The sequence below is a fragment of the Zymoseptoria tritici genome, chromosome 1 (assembly GCF_000219625.1).
Source record: "Zymoseptoria tritici IPO323 chromosome 1, whole genome shotgun sequence".
Classification (NCBI taxonomy): Eukaryota; Fungi; Ascomycota; class Dothideomycetes; order Mycosphaerellales; family Mycosphaerellaceae; genus Zymoseptoria; species Zymoseptoria tritici.
In genome coordinates this window covers 3146379-3166233 of record NC_018218.1, presented here as the reverse complement: position 1 = coordinate 3166233, position 19855 = coordinate 3146379, and the positions used below count along the sequence as shown (strand labels likewise).

General features: G+C 54.6%; 8 protein-coding genes across 8 annotated transcripts; 4 read left to right on the top strand and 4 right to left on the bottom strand.

Annotated features, from left to right (window-relative positions):
* Window positions 1-78: 78 nt before the first annotated feature.
* Window positions 79-1327, top strand: MYCGRDRAFT_14483 (uncharacterized protein; the record flags this gene model as incomplete). Its single annotated transcript, XM_003857266.1, has 2 exons — window positions 79-638; window positions 691-1327. Coding segments are annotated over 2 exons (1197 nt in total), but the record flags the coding sequence as incomplete, so codon positions are not given.
* A 2924-nt stretch (window positions 1328-4251) lies between these two features.
* MYCGRDRAFT_98550 (uncharacterized protein) lies at window positions 4252-6039 on the top strand (the record flags this gene model as incomplete). The annotated part of the gene is made up of 3 exons (XM_003857267.1): window positions 4252-4284; window positions 4540-5161; window positions 5222-6039. The coding sequence occupies 3 exons, from the start codon at window positions 4252-4254 to the stop codon at window positions 6037-6039; spliced, it is 1473 nt and encodes a 490-aa protein (XP_003857315.1).
* Window positions 6040-6657: 618 nt separating this feature from the next.
* MYCGRDRAFT_107286 (uncharacterized protein) lies at window positions 6658-7427 on the bottom strand (the record flags this gene model as incomplete). The annotated part of the gene is made up of 3 exons (XM_003856310.1): window positions 6658-6867; window positions 6926-7098; window positions 7203-7427. 2 exons carry the CDS (start codon window positions 7378-7380, stop codon window positions 6926-6928), a joined length of 351 nt encoding a protein of 116 aa, XP_003856358.1.
* A 1852-nt stretch (window positions 7428-9279) lies between these two features.
* On the bottom strand, window positions 9280-11014 carry MYCGRDRAFT_107285 (uncharacterized protein; the record flags this gene model as incomplete). Its single annotated transcript, XM_003856309.1, has 2 exons — window positions 9280-10869; window positions 10994-11014. 2 exons carry the CDS (start codon window positions 11012-11014, stop codon window positions 9280-9282), a joined length of 1611 nt encoding a protein of 536 aa, XP_003856357.1.
* A 472-nt stretch (window positions 11015-11486) lies between these two features.
* On the top strand, window positions 11487-12397 carry MYCGRDRAFT_34180 (uncharacterized protein; the record flags this gene model as incomplete). The annotated part of the gene is made up of 4 exons (XM_003857268.1): window positions 11487-11672; window positions 11775-11972; window positions 12036-12089; window positions 12164-12397. 4 exons carry the CDS (start codon window positions 11487-11489, stop codon window positions 12395-12397), a joined length of 672 nt encoding a protein of 223 aa, XP_003857316.1.
* Window positions 12398-12830: 433 nt separating this feature from the next.
* Window positions 12831-13570, bottom strand: MYCGRDRAFT_107284 (uncharacterized protein; the record flags this gene model as incomplete). The annotated part of the gene is made up of 2 exons (XM_003856308.1): window positions 12831-13318; window positions 13468-13570. The coding sequence occupies 2 exons, from the start codon at window positions 13568-13570 to the stop codon at window positions 12831-12833; spliced, it is 591 nt and encodes a 196-aa protein (XP_003856356.1).
* Window positions 13571-13985: 415 nt separating this feature from the next.
* MYCGRDRAFT_89497 (uncharacterized protein) lies at window positions 13986-15191 on the top strand (the record flags this gene model as incomplete). Its single annotated transcript, XM_003857269.1, has 1 exon — window positions 13986-15191. One exon carries the CDS (start codon window positions 13986-13988, stop codon window positions 15189-15191), a length of 1206 nt encoding a protein of 401 aa, XP_003857317.1.
* A 487-nt stretch (window positions 15192-15678) lies between these two features.
* On the bottom strand, window positions 15679-16830 carry MgASP5 (aspartyl protease; the record flags this gene model as incomplete). Its single annotated transcript, XM_003856307.1, has 1 exon — window positions 15679-16830. A coding segment is annotated over one exon (1152 nt), but the record flags the coding sequence as incomplete, so codon positions are not given.
* Between the last annotated feature and the right edge of the window lie 3025 nt (window positions 16831-19855).

Genomic DNA, 19855 nt, shown 5'->3' with positions numbered 1-19855 from the left:
AACAACAGAATGTGTGCGCAAACATCTCAATTAGCGCCGGGCTCAATACCCCGCCTTCAAAACATCTCCCAGCACGAGTTCTCAACACCAGTCAAGAAGATCAACGACGGTGATGACCTGAACTTCTTCCTTTCGTCACTGGCGTACAGGAACTTGATGCAATGGCTTCTTCAACTCACACGATCGATGTTTCCTACCAAAGAAGCCGACGAAAAGTCGATATCAACAACCACATTGGACTCGCCGCCATCACTCTCGCGAAACGTTCTTCGTCTTCAACAGATGCTGTCAAGTCTGACGGACTTGATACAACGAGCTCCACCAGATACAGGCCCCAGGAGATTTGGAAATGTGGCGTTCCGGGAATGGTTCCGGATAGCAGAGGAGGACGCCGCCAGTCTACTCGACGAATACCTCGACGGCAGCCAGCTATCCGATCCTGCCAAAGACACACCTCAACGAACAGCTCTCCGCGACGAACTCAAGGTGTACCTTGTCGGTAGCTTCGGTAGCGCGCAAAGACTCGACTACGGAACAGGGCATGAGTTGAGTTTTCTCGCATTTCTGGGCTGTCTTTGGAAGATGGGACTCTTCGAAGACGGCGAAGAACAGTCAATTGTGGTCGGAATCATTCAACCGTGAGAAATCCCGCGACCATCCAAACCTCACATGACTGACGATTCGCAACAGCTACCTCACCCTCATGCGCCGCCTCATCCTCACATATACTCTTGAACCCGCCGGCTCCCACGGCGTTTGGGGTCTCGACGACCACTCCTTTGTCCCATACATTTTCGGATCCGCACAACTTGGTCCCGCCATTACATCAACCGCGCCGATTCCAACTGAAGGATCCCTCTCCACCGCTCCATCGCCCGCGTCCGTGGCCGATAAAACGCTCGTGCGCGACTACGCATCAAGTAACATGTACTTCTCAGCCATCCAATTCATCCACGACGTCAAGCGGGGTCCCTTCTGGGAACACTCCCCTGTACTCTACGATATCAGCGGCATCAAAGATGGATGGGGCAAGATCAACAAGGGTATGTTGAAGATGTACGCTGCGGAGGTGTTGGGCAAGTTTCCGGTGGTGCAGCATTTTCCATTTGGGAGTCTGTGGCGGTGGGAGAGGGATCCAGAAGCGTCGCAGCTAGGTGAGGGATCGATACATGCGATGCAGCAGCCGAAGAGTAAAGATGTGCCGCCACCGCCGATGCCGACGAGTTCAGTGGGTACCGCTGCGCCGTGGGCCAAGCAGGGAAGTCAGATGGGTGCCTCGATACCGCAGATGCAATCTAGCACTGGCCTGCCGTCGACTCGAGCTCCGTGGGCTTCGAATACTGGTGGTATCGGTGGGAGAGGTCCTGCGGCGCCCAGTGCGAACATGCCAGCGCCTGGTCAAAGACGATCTCAGCCGTCAACGGACATGAATGCTACTTGGGCGAAGAGATGATGCTATGGGTGAAAGTCAATTGCAGCACAGTTTTAACGATTTACGAATTCCGTTAGTACGGCCGTCTGCGAGAAAGAAGCAGAGACCATCGATCAAGACTGGATATGCGAAACCTTCACAGTATAGAAGACATACGTACCTGAGGACCGTCGGTACAGCGCCCGCGAGCAACGACAAAATGTGACCAATGCGATGCCTATCGCAGACTCACCATGTGTGTCGCGATCTCATTGTCCGAGCACGGAGCCTACCCGAGTCTTCATTTTCGCTCGTCTGCACGCGAGCACTGCATGCCCTCCTCTCCGCTCGCCCACAGACCGCGGCGAATGGCGGAGTGAACATGCCTAAGCAGACCCGTCCACGCCAAACGTCTCAAGCTTGTCCCTTGCTGGTCAAGCATCGTCGAGTACCCAATCGGTCGACCACATCAAGCCATGTCAACAAGCGATGCAATCGCTTTCTTTTCTCCTTCTCTTTCTCCTTCTATTTCCTTTGCCGTCGATGTAGGAAAGACTTTGATGATCCACGTCGCGTATGGCTTCTGCTCTGGCGAACGCCCGAGTTTACGACGACCAGGCTCATGATAGTTGATGGTTGTGTAGACCTTACCTCGATCCCGGAACCACCAGTGCAAATGTGGCCATTTCGAGCCGTACGTGACAATGCCGTTTCACAGTTCGAATGTGGCCGAGTTGCTGGAAGTTGACCTCTGAGCGTGCAAGGGCGCTTGTCCGCCTGACTGGTTTCGAAACGCGGCGGAAGACGTTGCTGATGGTATGTCCAGGGTCAGTAGACGAAAACGTCGTGATAGCAGGCGGTCGGTGCGATCGACTCAGGATCGTCATTGTCGCGATCCAAGAATCAAGTCTTTGGGAAAGGTTTTTCAAACGCTTGCCCTTGCTCCCTGACCCTGTCCTGTCCTTGTTCTCCATGCGCTCGGATGCATGGTGGTGGAGACGTGCTCGCTTCAACGTTTCGACACGAAAGCTGACAGTTGCCCGGTCGAGGCCAGACCTGGGGAATCTGGAGAGAAGAAGGCCCGTTCCCTCCACAATCCCGAAGTGGATTTGTTGCGGAGGAGTGGATCGATATCGCGGTTGAGTAGATTGATGGAACCGAGAAAGATGCTTGATGCGGTGACATTAAACTCATTGCCGATGGGCCATGGCAGGGATCCTGTCATGGTTCAGCATTGAGCCGCGTGCGATTCCTCCAGACCCCCGTCTATCGACTCTAGCGTCTGACGCTGGCCACACTGCACCTCCTTTGCGAGCCTCTCGGCACGTCTAGCTTGAGTATGCGATGACCTTCCAGTCTAGATCACTCCATCGGTCGGGACATGACAGCCATGGCGTCGGATCACCTTCACACAACATGGCCAACGCCCCACTTCGGCGTGCCTTCGGCGAAACCGAAGAGTACTTGGTTTGCCAGACACCTGCGAGTTCCGTGGTAGAGGGCGATGGAAGAGGCTTGAATGAAAGCTCAATCTGCGCGGTCGACGGAGTGGTGTCGAACAAACAGCAATGCAGGTCAGACCCACATCTCACTTTGGCTGCGAGATTCGGAGTCCGAGCATGCAGTCGCGAACAATCGAAGAAGCGAGCAGACCATTCTTGCCGTGGATCGCAGAAAGTAGGACCCTCGGACCGAATCCTGGTCGCCGGGGCGGCTGAAGAAGCACGCTAGAAGTACGCTAGAAGGTTGGCAGAAAGAACGAGTTAACAGAATCTTGGTTCCAGACAACTCTGCCTTGTTCTGCGATCCGTTGGACCTTATTCTTCGCGTCTGCGATGGCGCTGCGCTAGAAGGCTGGAGGAGCCAGAAGTCGGTAATTGCAGGCATTCGCTAGAGTGCTGATGGCGTCGACTACGCTTCTCAACTGAGGGTGTGATGAGGTTGAGAATGAGGGCAACGAGTTGCGCATGATGAGATCGCTGTGATCGCCTGTCACAGCACGGCTGGAGGGAGGCCTGCAATTGCAAAATTTGAGGAGAAGGTTTCCTCCCCACTTGGAGGGCCAAGAAGCACATCTGTGAAGTGTGGAGTGCAGATGCGATGATCACGGAGGCCAAGACCTGTGGGGGAGAGAAGTCTACGAGCCAACCATACATGCCTCTTCGCCTGCACGTCGCGTATGGTCGGCCAATGACGATGATCCTATCTCGCAGATCAGTCCGGAGCATCGCGAAAGATGCCCACATCCGTGAGAGACGTGCACGCTCGCCTGACCCTCTCCTCTCGACTTGTTCGACGATCTTAGACCGACAAAAGGCACGGCACGGCCAGATTATCCTTGCGCGGCCAAGAGGCGTACAAGAGAGCAACCGCGAAGATTGGGTTGAAAAGTTCTAGGACAGCCTTCATGGAAGAAGAGAAGACGTTGACAAGCCACACGGCCAGTTTGCCGCCAATTCTTCCCCAGGAAAGATGGTGGGAAGTGTGTGAGACTATCGCCCTACGCATCCTGCACCAACTCCCCATGGGCTATGTGGGCATCACCGTGGAGTGTACAACAGTCGGCACGGATCATGCAGCCGGCTCCTGACGGCCGTGAAGCGGCCAATAGCGTGTGCAGTGAGCCGACCTCGGTGTCCACTCGACCAACGAACGCCACCCGACACAGAACATCCGCCAAAGTCTAACATCTACGGACCGATTGCAGTGGACTCTCTCCGGACTGGTCTGCAGATTCGAGAGCCGCACGATGGACTCTGGATGCGACTATGCACGAAGCGGGGTTAACCCCAGCGGCGTAGCGTCAACTCTCTGTTGTCGTCTGGTCGAGATTCCAGAAGATGGAGAAAAACGTGCCACTAGCCTGGTTTGGGGTATCCAGAGCAGCAGAACCATTCCAGGCACTTGGTATGAGACTGATATAAGGCTCAAGGGTTGCCCACCGAGACACATCTTGTTCCTATCATCATCCAACCAACCCACCTCATCGACCTGGTCATCCATACCAACGGTCTGTCCTTCGTTCAATCGATCGATTGCACTACCTCCTCCTCCTCATTTACAGACCATCATCCAACAACAAGACCTCCACAATGGCCGGCGGTGGTGTTCCAACCGACGCTCCTCAGGTCGCGGGCGGCTACTTGACCGGACGCAAGCTCATATTTCCGCTCTGCCTGGTCATCTCTCTCTTCTTCCTCTGGGGTTTCTCCTACGGTCTCCTCGATGTGCTCAACAAGCACTTTCAGGATGTCCTCGACATCACCAGGCTCGAATCCACTGGTCTCCAAGTCATGTACTTTGGCGGTGGTTACCTCTGCTTCTCTCCCGTCGCCGCTGAAGTCATGAAGCGCAAGGGCTACAAGTTCACCATCATCATGGGTCTTTGCCTCTACTCAATCGGCGCTGTCATGTTCTGGCCGACTGCCCACTTCGCCTCTGAGGACACCAAGACTGCGACATTCGGTGGCTTCCTCGCCTGCACATTCGTCATCGCCTGTGGTCTCGCGACCCTTGAAACCTCGGCCAACTCCTACGCAGTTGTCATTGGCGACCCGTCCTACGCCTCTGCCCGTCTCCAATTCTGTCAGTCGTGGAACGGTGTCGCCTCATTCGTCGGTCCCCTCATCGCCTCCAAAGCTTTCTTCGCTGAGGGCAACGACAACCTCACCAACGTGCAGTATGTCTATCTGGCCGTCGCCTGTGCCGGTGCTGCCGTGGCAGTATTATTCGTATTCGCAAAATTACCCGGTGAGAATGCATTCCAAGTCCCCATATCTTGCGCAGAGTTGCCGCTAATAATCCATACAGAGGTCGCTGAAGGCGCCAAGCGTGCTGGTTCTATCGTCGGCGGCGACAGCATCGACGAATTCGGCGAGTTCTTGCAGGACAAGCCTCTCTACAAGGAGTACAACATGATCTTCGGGTTCGTTGCTCAGTTCTGCTACGTCGGCTCCCAGGTCGCATGCGGAACCTTCTTCATCAACTACGCCACGGACAACGCCTCATTTTCGAAGACTCAGGCTTCGCAGATGTTGTCCTATGCCTTGATCACCTTCACCGTTGGCCGATTCATTGCCACCGGTCTGGCCACCATCTTCGAATCCAACTTCCTCCTTGTGGTCTACAGCTCCCTCGCCATCGCTCTGACCGCCTACGTCTCCGCCTCAGGCGGCACATCCGGCGTGGCCGTCCTGATCGTCGTTTTCTTCTTCATGGCGCCCATGTACCCCTGCATCTTCACCCTCGGAACCGCCAACCTCGGCAGGAACACCCGTCGCGGAGCCGGTATCCTCGTCATGGGCGTGTCCGGAGGAGCCGTCTTCGCTCCTATCCAGGGTGCCATTGCCGATGCCTCCAGCACCGAGCTGTCCTACGTCGTGCCAACCATCGGCTTCGTCGTTGTCCTCGCCTACGTCGGCTTCCATTGGTTCCGCCACGGCATGCACATCATGCGCATCAAGGGCGAGAAGGTCATTGCTACTTCGCTCGAGGGTGGTGCGGTTGGTGGTGTTGTGCAGACTGTTCACTACGACGAGAAGCGTCTTTCCGTTGTCGATGTTCAGGAGGGCCGCAGGTCGTCGGTCGTCAACGGTGCCACTGGTGGCTTCGCCCCAGTCAAGTACTAGATGTACTTTTGAAGGGAGATCAGTACCAGCTGCATGAAACGGCGTTTGGGATTCTCAGCATTTACAAATGGTGAGGTGGATGAAGTATTTTGATTGTACATACCCCAATTACGACGAGGAAATGTCTTTGCCTTACTTCTGCCGTTCCATCTTCCATTCCATCTCCGCTTCGTGATCAAGTCTCCTCGCCAATAGAATCAGTCGCTGATATCCAGAGACAGAAGCTTCCTTCGAGACCGGCCGAAACCTAGCTTCTCACTTGTCCAAGTTCTTGGTTAGCAGAAGTACAATAACGCCCACTTTGAAGTGTACGGGACTATGCTTACTTCCCCTTCCTGTGGTTTCCGTAGTACGGAGGCCAGCAGCATCAGGTGTCTTGATAGAGTCCAAGAAGGCGATCAGTACCGATTTTGCGTTGTTGTGTCCGAACAGATCTTCTATGATCTGCGAGCAATCCGCTACGGGTCAATGATTTGCTAACTTTAGTCTTATCGGTGGACCGTAGATCCAAAATGCCTTCTCCGGACAGTGGACTGTTCGTCTCAGCGTTCTACAAGAACTTCGCACTTCACTCCATACCTTGGGCTTGAGACTCAGACATGTAATGCTGCGGACCAACCGCTTGAACGCAATATATCGCGATGATTCATCATGTTCATCAATGATGGGTGGACATCGAAGGCTGCCACTACCCTTGAGCTACGATAGGTACAAAAAGAGGCAACAACAACCAAGTTCCCGCCTTGCGTCGCGAAACACCCAGATCCCTCTGTGACTATGCCCTTGCAGGACGGCCAGGCAGAGATTGCGAGCCAAAGAGAGTGTCGCCTGAGAAACTTTAGCAAGAGCATTGTCGACCTTGTATCGAGCCAGATGTCATACCAACCTAACAGAACGGCGTGGCGATGCAGACCTTGATATCCCCACCCTGTGTTGTCCCACCGGCGCTGGAGTAGTGGCACTGTGTCGCAAAAGTATAGTCTCCATGGGGAGTCTTGTATTCGACGGTATTGGCGCCGTTCGGGACGTACGCAGAATATCCTGGATTGCATTTCATATCTGAGGCATCAGTCAGTGAAGTCCAAGCCACATTCAAAGCATGAGCGTATAGGGACATTGACATGATGGCAACGCGTCATTCCTGAAATGGGATCTCAACGTACTGTAACCTTTGTTACCTCCGTAGCCATTGAAGGTACAAATCTTGACACCGTTGTCGCTGAGGTCACCAACTCCGTAATCGAACTGGCTGATAGTGAAGCCAAAGTCAACGCAAGCCAGGCTGTGAGACGCCATGCTCAGGATAGCAGCGATGATCAGAGGCTGCTTGGGGTATTGCATCGTGGTCGAGATGATAAAGGTAGGATGAAAGCGTACAGGCTGGAGTCGCTCAGGAAGCTGAGTACAAATGTTGAGAAAGAGCAAGTCGATCTGAGAGGCGAGACATCGCTTCTTGTAGCACATTGTCAAGTCTTTTCAATAGTATGAACAAGGAGATACCTGACATTCTAACGAGGCACGATACCTCCTTCGTAGAGTGAGGCTGCGTAGCGCCGGTCCATGCTGTCGCCGATATTCTCCCACTAGTGCCGAGACAATACCAGCCGGGGTGAGGTTGCGTAGCGCCAGTCCTACAGTGTCGACGAGATTCTCCCGCCAGTGCCGAGAAATTACCAGCTGAAGTGAGGGTGCGAAGCGCCGGCTCTACACTGCGGTCGCAGATGTAGCGTGCGGGGTGAGGTTGGGGAAGTTCAGGCACGTAGGGCCGAGCGCCACGGAGGTTCTTGCAAGTCACTGGGCCTGGCCCAAATCTGCTACGCTCGCTTATGAGTGTCGCGTAGACGACAGAGGACCGCCGCGCACCCCTTTTGCAACAAGGGCCGTTGTGGAAGAGAGGCTCCGTAAGGACCTCGCTCGTGCTTGGAAAGAGTCCTGGAGGCGAAGATGCGTACCTACCTGCCCTCAAATCGACATCGAAGATCATCAGCCTTGGCGCTCTTGTGTGATCGGACATGTCGTCGACGAGCAGGGTCTCAGTATTGACCGACATACCACTGGAGCACGGCGGAACTCAATACGGAGTACAGGTGGATGTCCGGAGTGAGGTGGTCGGCGGCCTTGTCGCCGGGACACGACACGCCAATTTAGCCAGATGGACAGGTATTGGATGTCGGGGTTATGCAGTCGATGTTTGTGACGTTGGCCGGGTTTGCACAGATGGCTGTCGCGCTTGCAAGGCCATGTGTGTGAACACATCGGAGTTGCCACCGCTCTGCAAGTTGTGGGTGCCTCCAATGGTCTCATCTCCTTCTAAAGAGGTCTTTACGCCCAGAGCAGGTTCGGACGGTGGCTACTCCGATGCGTTCACGCGCTGTATGATGGGTTCTTCAGAGTGCCAGTGTTCGGGAGAGCCCTGCGTATATCCCACGTAACGCCTTCGTCCGGTGGCAAGGGAGCGAGACCGGTCAATGCCCGCTAGCCTGTAGCTCCCTGTCGCTCCCTGTCCACGGAACCACGCACGCAGCACTGGACGGCCAGTGCTGTTGCTTGGTGGCAGCTTGAATTTTGGCCTCATGAGCGCCGAAGTTGAGACCCGGCTGTGCATGCTCAGTGTTAATGGATTCTGAAGCTTCAAGCTGACGAAGTGACGTGGCGAACCACTGGTGAAGTCGATCTTGAAGCCTCCCGCCGGATGGTATCTACGATGGTGCTCGCAGCAGTCTTGAACAGTTTCGACCATTGATTTCGGGCCGGGTAAACACGCCGGCCGTGTCTAGACCATCACATCATCCCTTGCAGATAGAGCCTGAAGGATTGCTCGTTCGAAGCAGCTGAGACCGACAGCGACGAACTGAACTGGGCGGATATGTATGCAAGGCGATCCGTGTCTGTCTCTTCGCAGCCCCTTTACTCCGGAAGATCCTTCGTAGATGGTTCTTTCCTCGTCGCGCCTGAAGTGGAGGCAGATCCGTGAGAGCGCGCGCTGCTAGAATGGCGCCTGGTCTTACAATGCTTGCCATGTCCTTGATGCGCTTCAAATACTTCAATCCCAGTCTCCGGGCGCAGAGTCCCGTCGCACGCTGTCCTACGACCCCAGAGTTCCTTGCAAACGTCAATTATGCCAAGCGTTGATCGTCCCTTTGTCAATCGTCAATCTTCTTTGCTCAAAGTAATTTCCTAGACACCAGCGTCTCAAGACCACGGTCTGGCTTTCGCTCGATTTCAACAGGCGAACAAGGCTTATTTCACCCTCCCTTTCACCCACAAGACCGCTCCTTCATCCTGCACCCTCCACCCCTCCCTCTTCAACATGCCACCAACAGCGGGTCCCAGTCTTCCCTTCCCACCCACACTATGCGTGCCTCTCCCAACCACAACTCTGAACCCTTCGCTTCTTCCGTCCGCTCCCACACGTCCGTTCACCCTGTGTTCGCCCAGCCCATTCCACCAAGCTTCAACTCTCTCCCTCGCGATCCTCACTCCGTTCAGCACGTCAATCCCGTGCAAATCAACGCTCGTCGCGGTCGATTGGCTGGAAGCGAGATGATCTGCCGCAGAAGCAGTGGCGGCAGAGGAGAGGGAGGAGTAATTGGAAGCTTCTTGATGGTAGTAAGCCGCCGCACCAGACATGAGGCGATTGGACTTGGCGCGACGATGTGCGGCGCGGGCTTGTTCAAGTGCGAGTGAGCGAGATTGCGCATAGATTCCGGCGAGAGCGGTGGAGTCGGAATGGGAGATGGAGGAGACTGGTCGGGAGGATCTGACGGGGAGATGGTCGTCGTCGGAGAAGTCGAGGATGGGTTTCGTGTATTGCGGGATGATTTGAATTCCTACTCCATTTGTTGGAGGCGAGGGCGGTCGGGTCAGGGCGGCTGCAAGGTCGCTAGCAGTGGCGAGAGACGGGTGAGTGGTGAAAACGAGGGCATTGATATAAGCTTGGGATAAAGAGGAGAAGTCGGATTGTAGGTCGTGAGCGTTGGCGATCATGAGAGGATCGGAGAGTGGTTGGCTGAAGTCGTCTGCGCGTTCGAGCTTGAGGACGGCGGCGATGGTTTTGGGAAGGGAAGAGTTGTTTTTGCTGTAAATCGATGCGATGGTCGCGCGGGGTGTTGAGACTCGTGATGCGATGAAGTCGATGTCTTGAGCAGAAGACTGCCACCGGTTCGTGCTCGGAGCGGGAGATCCTTCTGGAGTGGAGGATGCGCTGTTGATGTCGCGGACTCGGAGAGCCTTCTGCCGGTTCTTACCCTTTCGACCTCTTCGGTGGATGTTCTCCTCTGAGAAGGCGTCGATACTCTTAGTCGAGACTTTCTTCTCGTCGGAGCTGCCTTCAGTGTCGTTGAGATAGACATGGTTGAGCAGTTCTTCCATCGCAGGGTGCCATTTCCCATTGCACTTCTTGAGAGTGTGTTGAACGCTGTATCGAGTTACGCGACCCTCAAAGACGGCAACGAGAGTGGAGATCTTATCCTCTTCGCTCAGGTTCTCCAAGTCTTCTGTGCTGCCATTTTCGGAGCCATCATGCGCCGACTGCTCCAGATTCAACGAAGCGATCCCATGAGACACACTCGACAAGTCCGTGTATCTTGACACTGATGCGCTATCTCGACCCGACTCAGCTCGCTCGTCGACACTGCCATGCTCTCTTCCGCCAGTCCCTGAGGCATCAAACCCGAGCTCTTCTTCCGACAACGCCGACTCCTTCAACGAATCCAATGTGGCTCGTGCTTCTTGTACATTGCTTTCTTCGGTCAAGTCGTAGTCGGAAAGGATCGCGGAAAGCAGCGCAGGGTCTAGAGGAGGACAGTACTCGGACTGCACGTTGTAGAACTGTTAGCGGACTGCCTGTCGCGAGAGAGCTTGTCCGAATTACCTCGAGTCTGCCAAAGGCATCTTCAACCATCGTCGATGATCTGGTAGGATGTTGTGGCGTGTGATGTCCAAGGTATCATACTGGCCGGTTGTAGGACGGCATTGGAAACGATTTCAGGGAACGATTGCGCAGGCATGTATAAAGTGTATGAAGAGAGAGATTTGGACATCGAGGCGAAGACGATTTGGTAGATTGCCCTGGAGATCGACGCGTAGATGAATGACGATGTAGATCACGGAGAAGGGTCCGTGGGAGATGGTGGCTGCTGGATCTCCATCTGCCAGACTTCTTGCGATAGAAGTCCAATGGAGGGTACAATGTTGAGCGTATGAGTGTATATGTCCATGCAGATTTGTTCGACGGTCGACTCTGCAGCAGCACCCAATACGCAATAGGCGGTAGGCAGTTCGGCTGTCGTGCCTCCTCCCAAAGCTCCTCCTGCTCAGCTCCTTCGAGACGTTCTTGCATCCCGCTGACCGCATAGCTCAGACGAATCGTTTGGAAGTAGAACGGTCTTCATCGATTCCTCTCTAATATACTGCTGCCGGTCAAGAACTCCATCGAGAAAACCAATATGTCTCCTCACTCCACGGTGGTACCCAATGAGGCAACTCTAGTCCCACATTTCAAAGCAAAAGAAGCAAAAGAGGACTCTTCAACCATCCAATCCCTGATCCAAACCCTCTCCATGCTCCCTCACCCGGAAGGCGGCTTCTTCGTCGAGACCGACCGCGACTCTCGCCGCGTGCCAAATCCCTTGGTGTCAACCTCGAACACTTCCACTTCTCTGCTTCCTCTCTCCTCCCCAAGCTCCACCCTCCGAGCCACTGATAAGCACGTCATGCAGTCCAGTCAGAGCCAGGCGACGCAGGCAGCGAACAACGATCCCTCGCTCTTCTCCACTTCAGGTGAAACCTCTTCAACTCGCAGCGCCAGCACAACGATCCACTACCTCCTCACCCCGTCCTCACCCCTCGGCCACTTCCACCGCAATCGCGCGAGGACCGTCCACACCCTGCATAAAGGCCGAGGACGATACGTGATTATCCACGCGGACGAGGTTGCTGCGAAGGATTTCTCGGGTGTATATGCGAGGGATGGTGCCGAAGCGGATGGGAAGGAGGATGGCAGGTGGAACGGCAAGGCGAGGGTGGAGAGCTTTATCGTTGGGCAAAATGTTCGTATCAATTTTTCCTACCTTTACTCGCCGCGTTGCATTCGTCGAACATACCGCTAATGCATAACATCTAGGTCCAAGCTGGCGAACGCCTTCAGTGGATCGTCGACGGTGGAAAGTACAAGTGCTCATTCCTGCTCCCTGACAAAGAGGGAGGAGAGGACAGTGAAGAAGGCCTATTGATCAGCGAGACGGTCGTCCCGGGTTTTGAATTCTGCGATCATGATTTCCTAACGCGGGAGAGAATGGAGGCTTTGGTAAGTGAGGAGCAGAGGGAGGAGATGGGCTGGATGTTGAGGAAAGGATGAGCAGGGGATTGGATGGCAATAGAGGTTTGGCAAGGGGTATTTGCGAGGGATATGTGTCTTGATCATAGAAATGTAGAATGTCATACAATTTTGACAATCGCCTCTTTCTTCTCGTGCCATATGTTTGGCAGTTTGCTCAGTTCTTTACATTCATGTCGTTGTGTCCCAATGTGCAAATCATAACGCCGGCGCTGATGCTCTTCTCGTTTCTCTCTTATGCCAATGTTGGGTCTCACTCATCCAATTCATAGCCCGCCCGTTGTTGTATCCCAGAGAGCCGTTTCCCATACCACAGCATCGACCAACACTTCTCATTTGTCCATCTCTTCCTCTCAAGCCCAAAGCTTCCACCACACCCGCTCAACTTCGTCCATCTTCCAGCAATCCTCCAAGTCAAAGCCCTCTTCCTTTCACTCGTCGATGCAAGACGATATCAAGCTTCCTCTGAAGTTCCCGTACCCGTACTACTGCCTCCTCTGGCTCCGCCGACTCGTGTCTGTGCCCAGTAGATTCCGAATCCGATCAAACCCAGAACGAGGAAGAGGATGATGATTATAATGGCGATGACGATGTTGCCTTTCATTTCGTCTTGTCGTTGGTGGTGTGGTTGAGCAGCTTTGGACGATCTTGTGTCGTGGAGTTGGAGGGTTTGTGATGGCGATGAGTTCAACTTGTGCTCGAGGTTGGAGTTGTAAGGTACTGTCGGTATGGATCGGAAGTCGTTCGATGTGATTGGGCTGCGTATTGCCTTGTGCAGCTCGTGGTGCTGTCGATTGGTCGTCTGTCGTTTTGGGTCTTGTCGCAGTCGTCGATAAGCAATCGTAGCTCTTTTCCAGTCGAAGCCGTCGTGTATATCCAAGCAGTCAACGGTCGATACAATCAATCGAACAACAGTTGAAGGCGTCGATTCGTTGCTCAAGCCTGTGCAGTAACTAGAAGCCGTTATATCCACGCCGTTGATGTACAACAGAAAGACGGGACGTTTGAACAGGTAGAGGTAGTGAGTTAAAGCAAAGCCACTTCCACTCTTCCATGGCGAGCGGGCGTTGGTTTTGTTGTGCGTTCCTTACCTGGTCGGAAAATCATGGCAGGTTGGTGGTGGCTGGGGATGGCGGGAAAGCGCTCATCGCGACGACTCGTTCCCACTGATCGATGATTGAGAGGATCTTGCATCCTTGTAAAGAGTACCGTTGTACGCCGACTACAGAGCTTGCTGTTGGATCAACAATCTATGTCGTGCAGTTGTCCTCTTGTTGGACTGGTCGTTGATCTGGATCAAGTCGTTGCTGCTCACACGGCGTGAAAGTCTTTGGATCTGGGGGCGGGACGGTTCAACGGCAGGATTCGGAAGGATTCCGATGCCGTTTTTGGGGGCCAACTTCGCTCTCACACTCCCGCTTTCCTAAGGTACTAGTACTCTCCTCAGTCTTTGTCCTTTTGATATCAACTGCCAAATATCCGGCAAACAGTCTTTACATTTCATTAGAGTTCCCATCGTTCATCTTCGGCACTGAAAGACATAATCACTCACGACTAGAATGGCCATCTAAACCACATACTCCTTGCCATATCCTGGCTGTCGATCATCATGGCGAACGCCGTGGACATGGACCATCTATTGCTGGAGATGCGACGGACATTCAACGTATCTGCAGCATCTACAGCATCTACAGCATCTACAGCATCTCCAGTATCTACAGCGTCCACCTCGCTTGGAATGTCTACAGCATCGACGGGTTCGACAGCATACACACCATCGCCGACGTCCACGACATCTACAACATCTACACCCAACCTACCACCACCATCTTTGTCCACCCAGCGATCTCTACCTCCCTTCCACCCTATACCCCTCTCGCAGACTCACACAACCGGTCAGCCTATCCCATCGCCTCCACTCCCTGACATCATACCACCCTCAATCCCGCTGCCACCTCACCTCTGCCCTTCGTCCGCCAAACCCTGCTCCCTTCCTTCTGTGCTCCTCTCTCCCGACCTAATACCCTTGATCCTCATCCCACTACTCCCCAACACAAAGATGTTCCTCTCCCTACGCCTCGTATGTCGAACATGGGACGAAGTCATTCGCTCCGCGCCAGGCTTGAGGACAGCCTTCTTCGCGTTACCAATGTGGAAACGTCCGGCAGACGACTTCCTTCTGCTAGACCTCGGACTCGGAGCAGTCGGGAGGGGTCTGAGTATCCGCAGAGGGAAGGAGGTGGAGAAGGGATGTTGGATCGAGGTCAGAATGGGTAAAGCCGCGGCGGTCAAAGTCCTGGGCTCCACGGCCGGCAGGAGGTCTTCTACCGCGGGAAGAACGAGGCGAGTTGGCGACGTGGAGCCGAAGGAGGAGTGGACTGGGAGAGCGGTTGAGCAGGGACTGAGGTTAGAGGATCTGTTTGTTACGCAACCGCCGATTTTGGGGATGCAGGCTTTTGTTGAGGAGGTCTCTCCTTCTGAATTAACGAATGATGGAGGTGAGAGCAAGGAAGCTGTCGTCTCTACAGTCTCAAATGATGAGGACGATCTTCGGGAGTCGCCAGCTCCAGTCGCGAAGCTCTCCTGCGACGCGGGCATCACGCTTGGATTTCTGGCGGAGACGACGCTTTCTTTGCTTTCGGGTGGCGATGTTCATCGACGGGTACGCTCGAGAGGAGAGTCCTCGAAGTCTGCAATTGAGGTAGAGCAAGACGATGAGCGGAGAGTGGTGTTCAAGGCGATTGTGTCGTTTTGTGCGCCAAGGGTTGAGGTCAGGAAGAGAGGTGTTGTGAGGACGGTCACAAGCTTTGGCTGAGAGGAGGAGCATTGAGAATGGAGGTTCTGGGGACCAGAAAGACGATTGATGTTCGAAAATTTATGATTGAATGACTGAACGAAAGTTGAAAGAATGGAAACTCAGGAGCTCCGCCGAGAAGAAAGCATGATGCGCCCGTTCCTTGAAATCACGGACGATGAAAAGCGTCTCACGGAGGCCGGTTTGTATTCGCTCATACACATCGTCGACGTTCTTTGGTGGCGTTGATCCTTGCGATGTTCCCACGATTTTGGAGTCCAGAGGAAGCACCATATCGTTTCACAGGTCCCGGTAAAGAAAGAGATCACTTCCCATGGCCACTCTCGCCAGACTGGACGGCAGGAAGCTCCCTCGGAACCATGTGCAAAGTAAAAGTAAATGGTCAATTCTATCCTGCCCGGAACGCGACTCCTGAACGCTCGACCGACCTCTCCGCATCTTCCTCCTTCCGACGTACCACCCGGAGCCTCGCTCATCCTCTCCACATTCATCTCGACAAATTATAGAACTGCCGGGCCGAGAACCTCATCTCTTGACTTCCCACGTCAAACACACTCAACACATTCTTCATGAACACGCCTCCGAGAATACTCAGCCCCTCTCCAGCGCCCTGCACGCCCATGACGCAGAACCCGACTCCGTTCTCGTCTTGTCCAAGGTTGACGATCAAATCCAAGGGATTGACGAAGAAGACTTTGCCACCGATGCTCACGCCGAACACGGGAGCTTTGGAGCCGCAGTCAACGCGGTAGATGTCGTAGTCAGGATCGTAGTACGCTGCTGGGGAGAACGCGGCGGCGACGGCCACGGCGACGGTGTTGGGCGCGTAGATCAAAGTGGTGCCGGAGTCGACGATGACATCCGTTTGAGGAGACTGTAACGGTGTTCTGGCCGGGTTGAGATTGGGTACGGCGCTGGTGAAGCGGGCGTTTTGACGGTCGGAAATGGCGAAGCCGTCGATGTCGATGGTGTAGAATTCGTAGACGGGAAGGCCGCCGGGACCATTGACTTGAGCTGGGATGACGCGGGTTCGGGCTTGATAGCGGCCTGTTGGGGCGTTGGGCACGCCGCCGAGGGAGATGACGCCGCCGGCGGAGATGTCTCTGTCCAAGGCGATGGCGAAGACGGGCGCGACGTCGGAGTTGGTGTACATGTTGACGAAGATGGGGTTGTAGAGGACGCGGCCGGCATTCTTGCCGGTGGCGCCGCGGTAGGCGGAGGTCAGGCTGCGGTAGGCGAAGCCGAAGAGGCCTGAGGAGGTCAAGTCGCCGTACCAGGCTGCGACGTCGACGGTCGCGAAGGTCTGGTTGGTCACCACGATACCGGCCATCTCCATCGTTTCGGTGCCGAGCGAGCCGTAGAGGTACTCGCCGTCGGCGTAGGAGATGTTGAAGTTTTGATTGGTGATGGGGCGGTATGTGGTGGAGCGAGAGCGATTGTACAGAGGTCCGAACTCGCACGTTGCTTCTTCAACTTGAGTGCCGGACTCCACGTCGAAGCAGCGGAAGTCGGTGGGCGCGAGCCAGGGATCAGCACTGCCAGTGTCGATAACCACGGCGAATTCTTGGCCACCGACCGTTACGTCTGCGAGGTGCACGTTGCCGCCTTCAACGGCGAGCAGGCCTGTGCTACCAGCCTTGGAGAGAGCGTCAGTACTGCCGAGGATGAGGATCGTTGTGATGAAGCGAAGGAGGACTTACCACCGCTCGAGAGACTCCGCCTCTGCTTGCTTTTCTCATGCCCTGGACGAATGTAGAGCTGATGGATGTTCCGTCGACATGTCTCAGCTTCATTGAGCTCGGGACGACCTTGAGCTCCGTCGGTTTGTCGACGAGCCTTGATCCCGAGCCTGCTCCTGGTAGTCGCTCCGGCGCCTCGCGGACAAGCGTGTAGTCGCCGAACTGTCGCAGGACTTTTGTACCATCGTCAGAGGCTGCGGCTGCGCCCACGAGAAGGTGCAAGAAGAGTAGGCCTAGCATGTTTGCGATGGATTTGGGTTCGTTGATCGCCTTTGCGAAGAAACGCGAGGTATACGGTCGGGCGAAGCAAGGAGTTGCAGCGAGTGTTCGACCTCCGATTCTCAACACGAAGTCATCTCGATATCAATGAGTGACTGGAGTAGGCGATGGCGATGGCGACGTGATGGTTCCCGTGGTGCTCAATGAAAGAGGCACTGAACAGCCGCTGGTCGTATGACGCGAAAGTTGGACAATGTTACTCTGAGATGTATATTGTTACATGCCGGGCTGAGTTCTGGAATGCTTGGAATACGACCCTGAGCCCGAATGGCTAGACCCCTTGGCCGTGGTCTACTTCGTACTCTTCCTTCAACACTCGCGGTGGTGTCAATGTTGCGTTGCTGTCCTGGTCTTTTGCGATCCCAAGTCCGGAGTCCAACGTTCGGAACATAAGGTGCTTCGCGGCGGAAGCGCTGCTTCCTCGTCTGGTCAAGATGTCTCTGCATGCCATCTGTCAACCTGGAGGTCTGAGCGATGGTGCTACGGTCCGAGAAACGTCCGTCATCAAGCGAGGATGGTCGAACTGTGTGTTCACTCGATCAACGCAAGATCCAGACATTGCTACGCGGAGGAAACCGATCAAAGGCAGGCTTCAGCGCCTCTTCAATCGTCGCCCGTGTTTGAAACTGCCAACGATCTTAGGCACCGTTGAGGTTATGGTTATCCGTTGTGACAATTCAACTCTTTCTGCGAGCATCAGCTCATGCTGCCACATCATCGACTATCCGGCTCTTTCCACATGGAGAACGCTCTCTCGTTGCACAATCAAGCATTGTGAACACAACGTCCTTGCAGCTCTCGCAAGGCTGTGCTGGCACGTCGTTGGTCCATACGCCATTGATCATTCTTCTTGCTACGGTTGTCTTCGCTGTACTTGGTTGTCTCCTGCTCTTCTTGTCCGCCTCAATGGCCCGTTTCCGGCCACATGGATTGTCCAAACCCGTGGACCTTGCTCTTCAGGATCGGATCGATCGATGCGGCTGTCCTCGCTCTTACAGATGTTCCTCAAAACCATTGGCGTTACTGTAGCTTGCCTATCCTTCTCTTGCGACTCTTCGGCGTGTGTCGGCGGCTCGTTGGCATGATCTGGAGCATCGTTCTACGACATCGACTGGCAGATTGCGGTCTCTCTGCTTGACTTTGTCGCGCTCGCGGTCGAGCTCGTGAAGCTGCACTCCGCTCTCGAGTAGCATGTTGCTGGTGCGGGACCGACAAGAGATTCGTGCTATATACATCGTCATGTCAGCAGGTGTCTCCTTGCACATGTCTGCGTTACGAGCACGAAACGAGGCTGCGTGAATCGCACGAGGCCACGAAACGGTGTCACACTCTGTGTTGGCGCAATCCCAACCACAGAGCCATAGCGTTGGTCTCTCGGCCCAAGCATGTGAATACTTGCTTGTCTGTTGTCTTGCGACGGGTCCGAACCATGTGCCCTTGTTGCAACAGCCAGCAAAGGCGTGTTCTGAACTCGACTAGAAGCGGCCTAACTTCGCCTTTCTCATTTGGAGGCCTTGATGGTCTGGGTCTGGCTAGTCCGAAGTGTCCAACAGTCCCACATTGTCTGTTTCCGTCCTGAGCCTCGGTCGACTCCTCTTTGTCTCTGCGTGGCTCTTGACTCCTCTTTGTTCGTGGCTTGGGCTACCAAGGGGTAGCTGTGCTACCTCCCGAGTTGTTTCAAAAGCTACTGGCCTCGATCGTTGACTGGAGTTGCTTGCGGCTAGGCTGAATACTCATCGACGACTGTATGTGTCTCAACGGAGCTCGCATTGTTGTAATGCTGTCCATGAGGCTTGTCGAGGCGAGTCCCTTACTTCATGAGGTTGTCGAACCGTCCTCGAAGCTCTCGTTCGTTGGCGCTGCTCGTTCGATGCTCGAACGTGCTGCTCAATCATGAGATCTCGATTTCCGTGGCTCTGATCAGTCTGTGAACACTCACGAGTCTTCCAAAACTGTCTTTGTTCCTACCTGAGCTTTTCTGGCGCTGCTATCACGAAGCGTTCTCTGACGCTGCTGGAGAAAGACTGGCCTGGCTTCTCTTCGAACGTGTATCTCCACAACCGCAGCTCTTGTCGGATTCCCATCGCGCAGGAGGCCTTTGGTGTTGTCTCTGCTCTCCCTTCGCGTCGGCTGCTCGTGCCAGGAGTACGGGATCGTTGGCGCTGGTCGAGAGACTGTTGGGCTGGCTCCTCGACGACCAGTATCTCAACACACATGGCTCTTCAAGATCTCGCAAAGTGCATGAGGCTTCTGAAGCTGCTTTCACTCCTTCTGGAGGTCATTCGGACACGCCAGCACCGTTGTGTCGTCGGCGCTGCTTGTCAGACGGCTGAGCTGGCTCTTCGACGACGAGTGTAACGATCCACGCAGCTCTTCTCGCTGCAAAAACGTGTAGGAAGCTTTTGACATGCTTCATGGTCGTTCTCAAGGTCGTGGAGTGTTGCCCTACCTTCTTCTTCCCCAGCGCGGCTCGATGTCCGGCCGGTCTAGCTGCTCAACGATGTGTTTTCGAACCTCACGGCTCTTTATTCCCCGGTATCGTGGATGAAGCGTCGATGATGAGTTGCGATCGTACTCGAGGTCTTTCTGTCATGCTCGGGTCCTTGTAGGGCGGCGCTGGTCGATGGAAAGCTCGGCTTGCGGCTG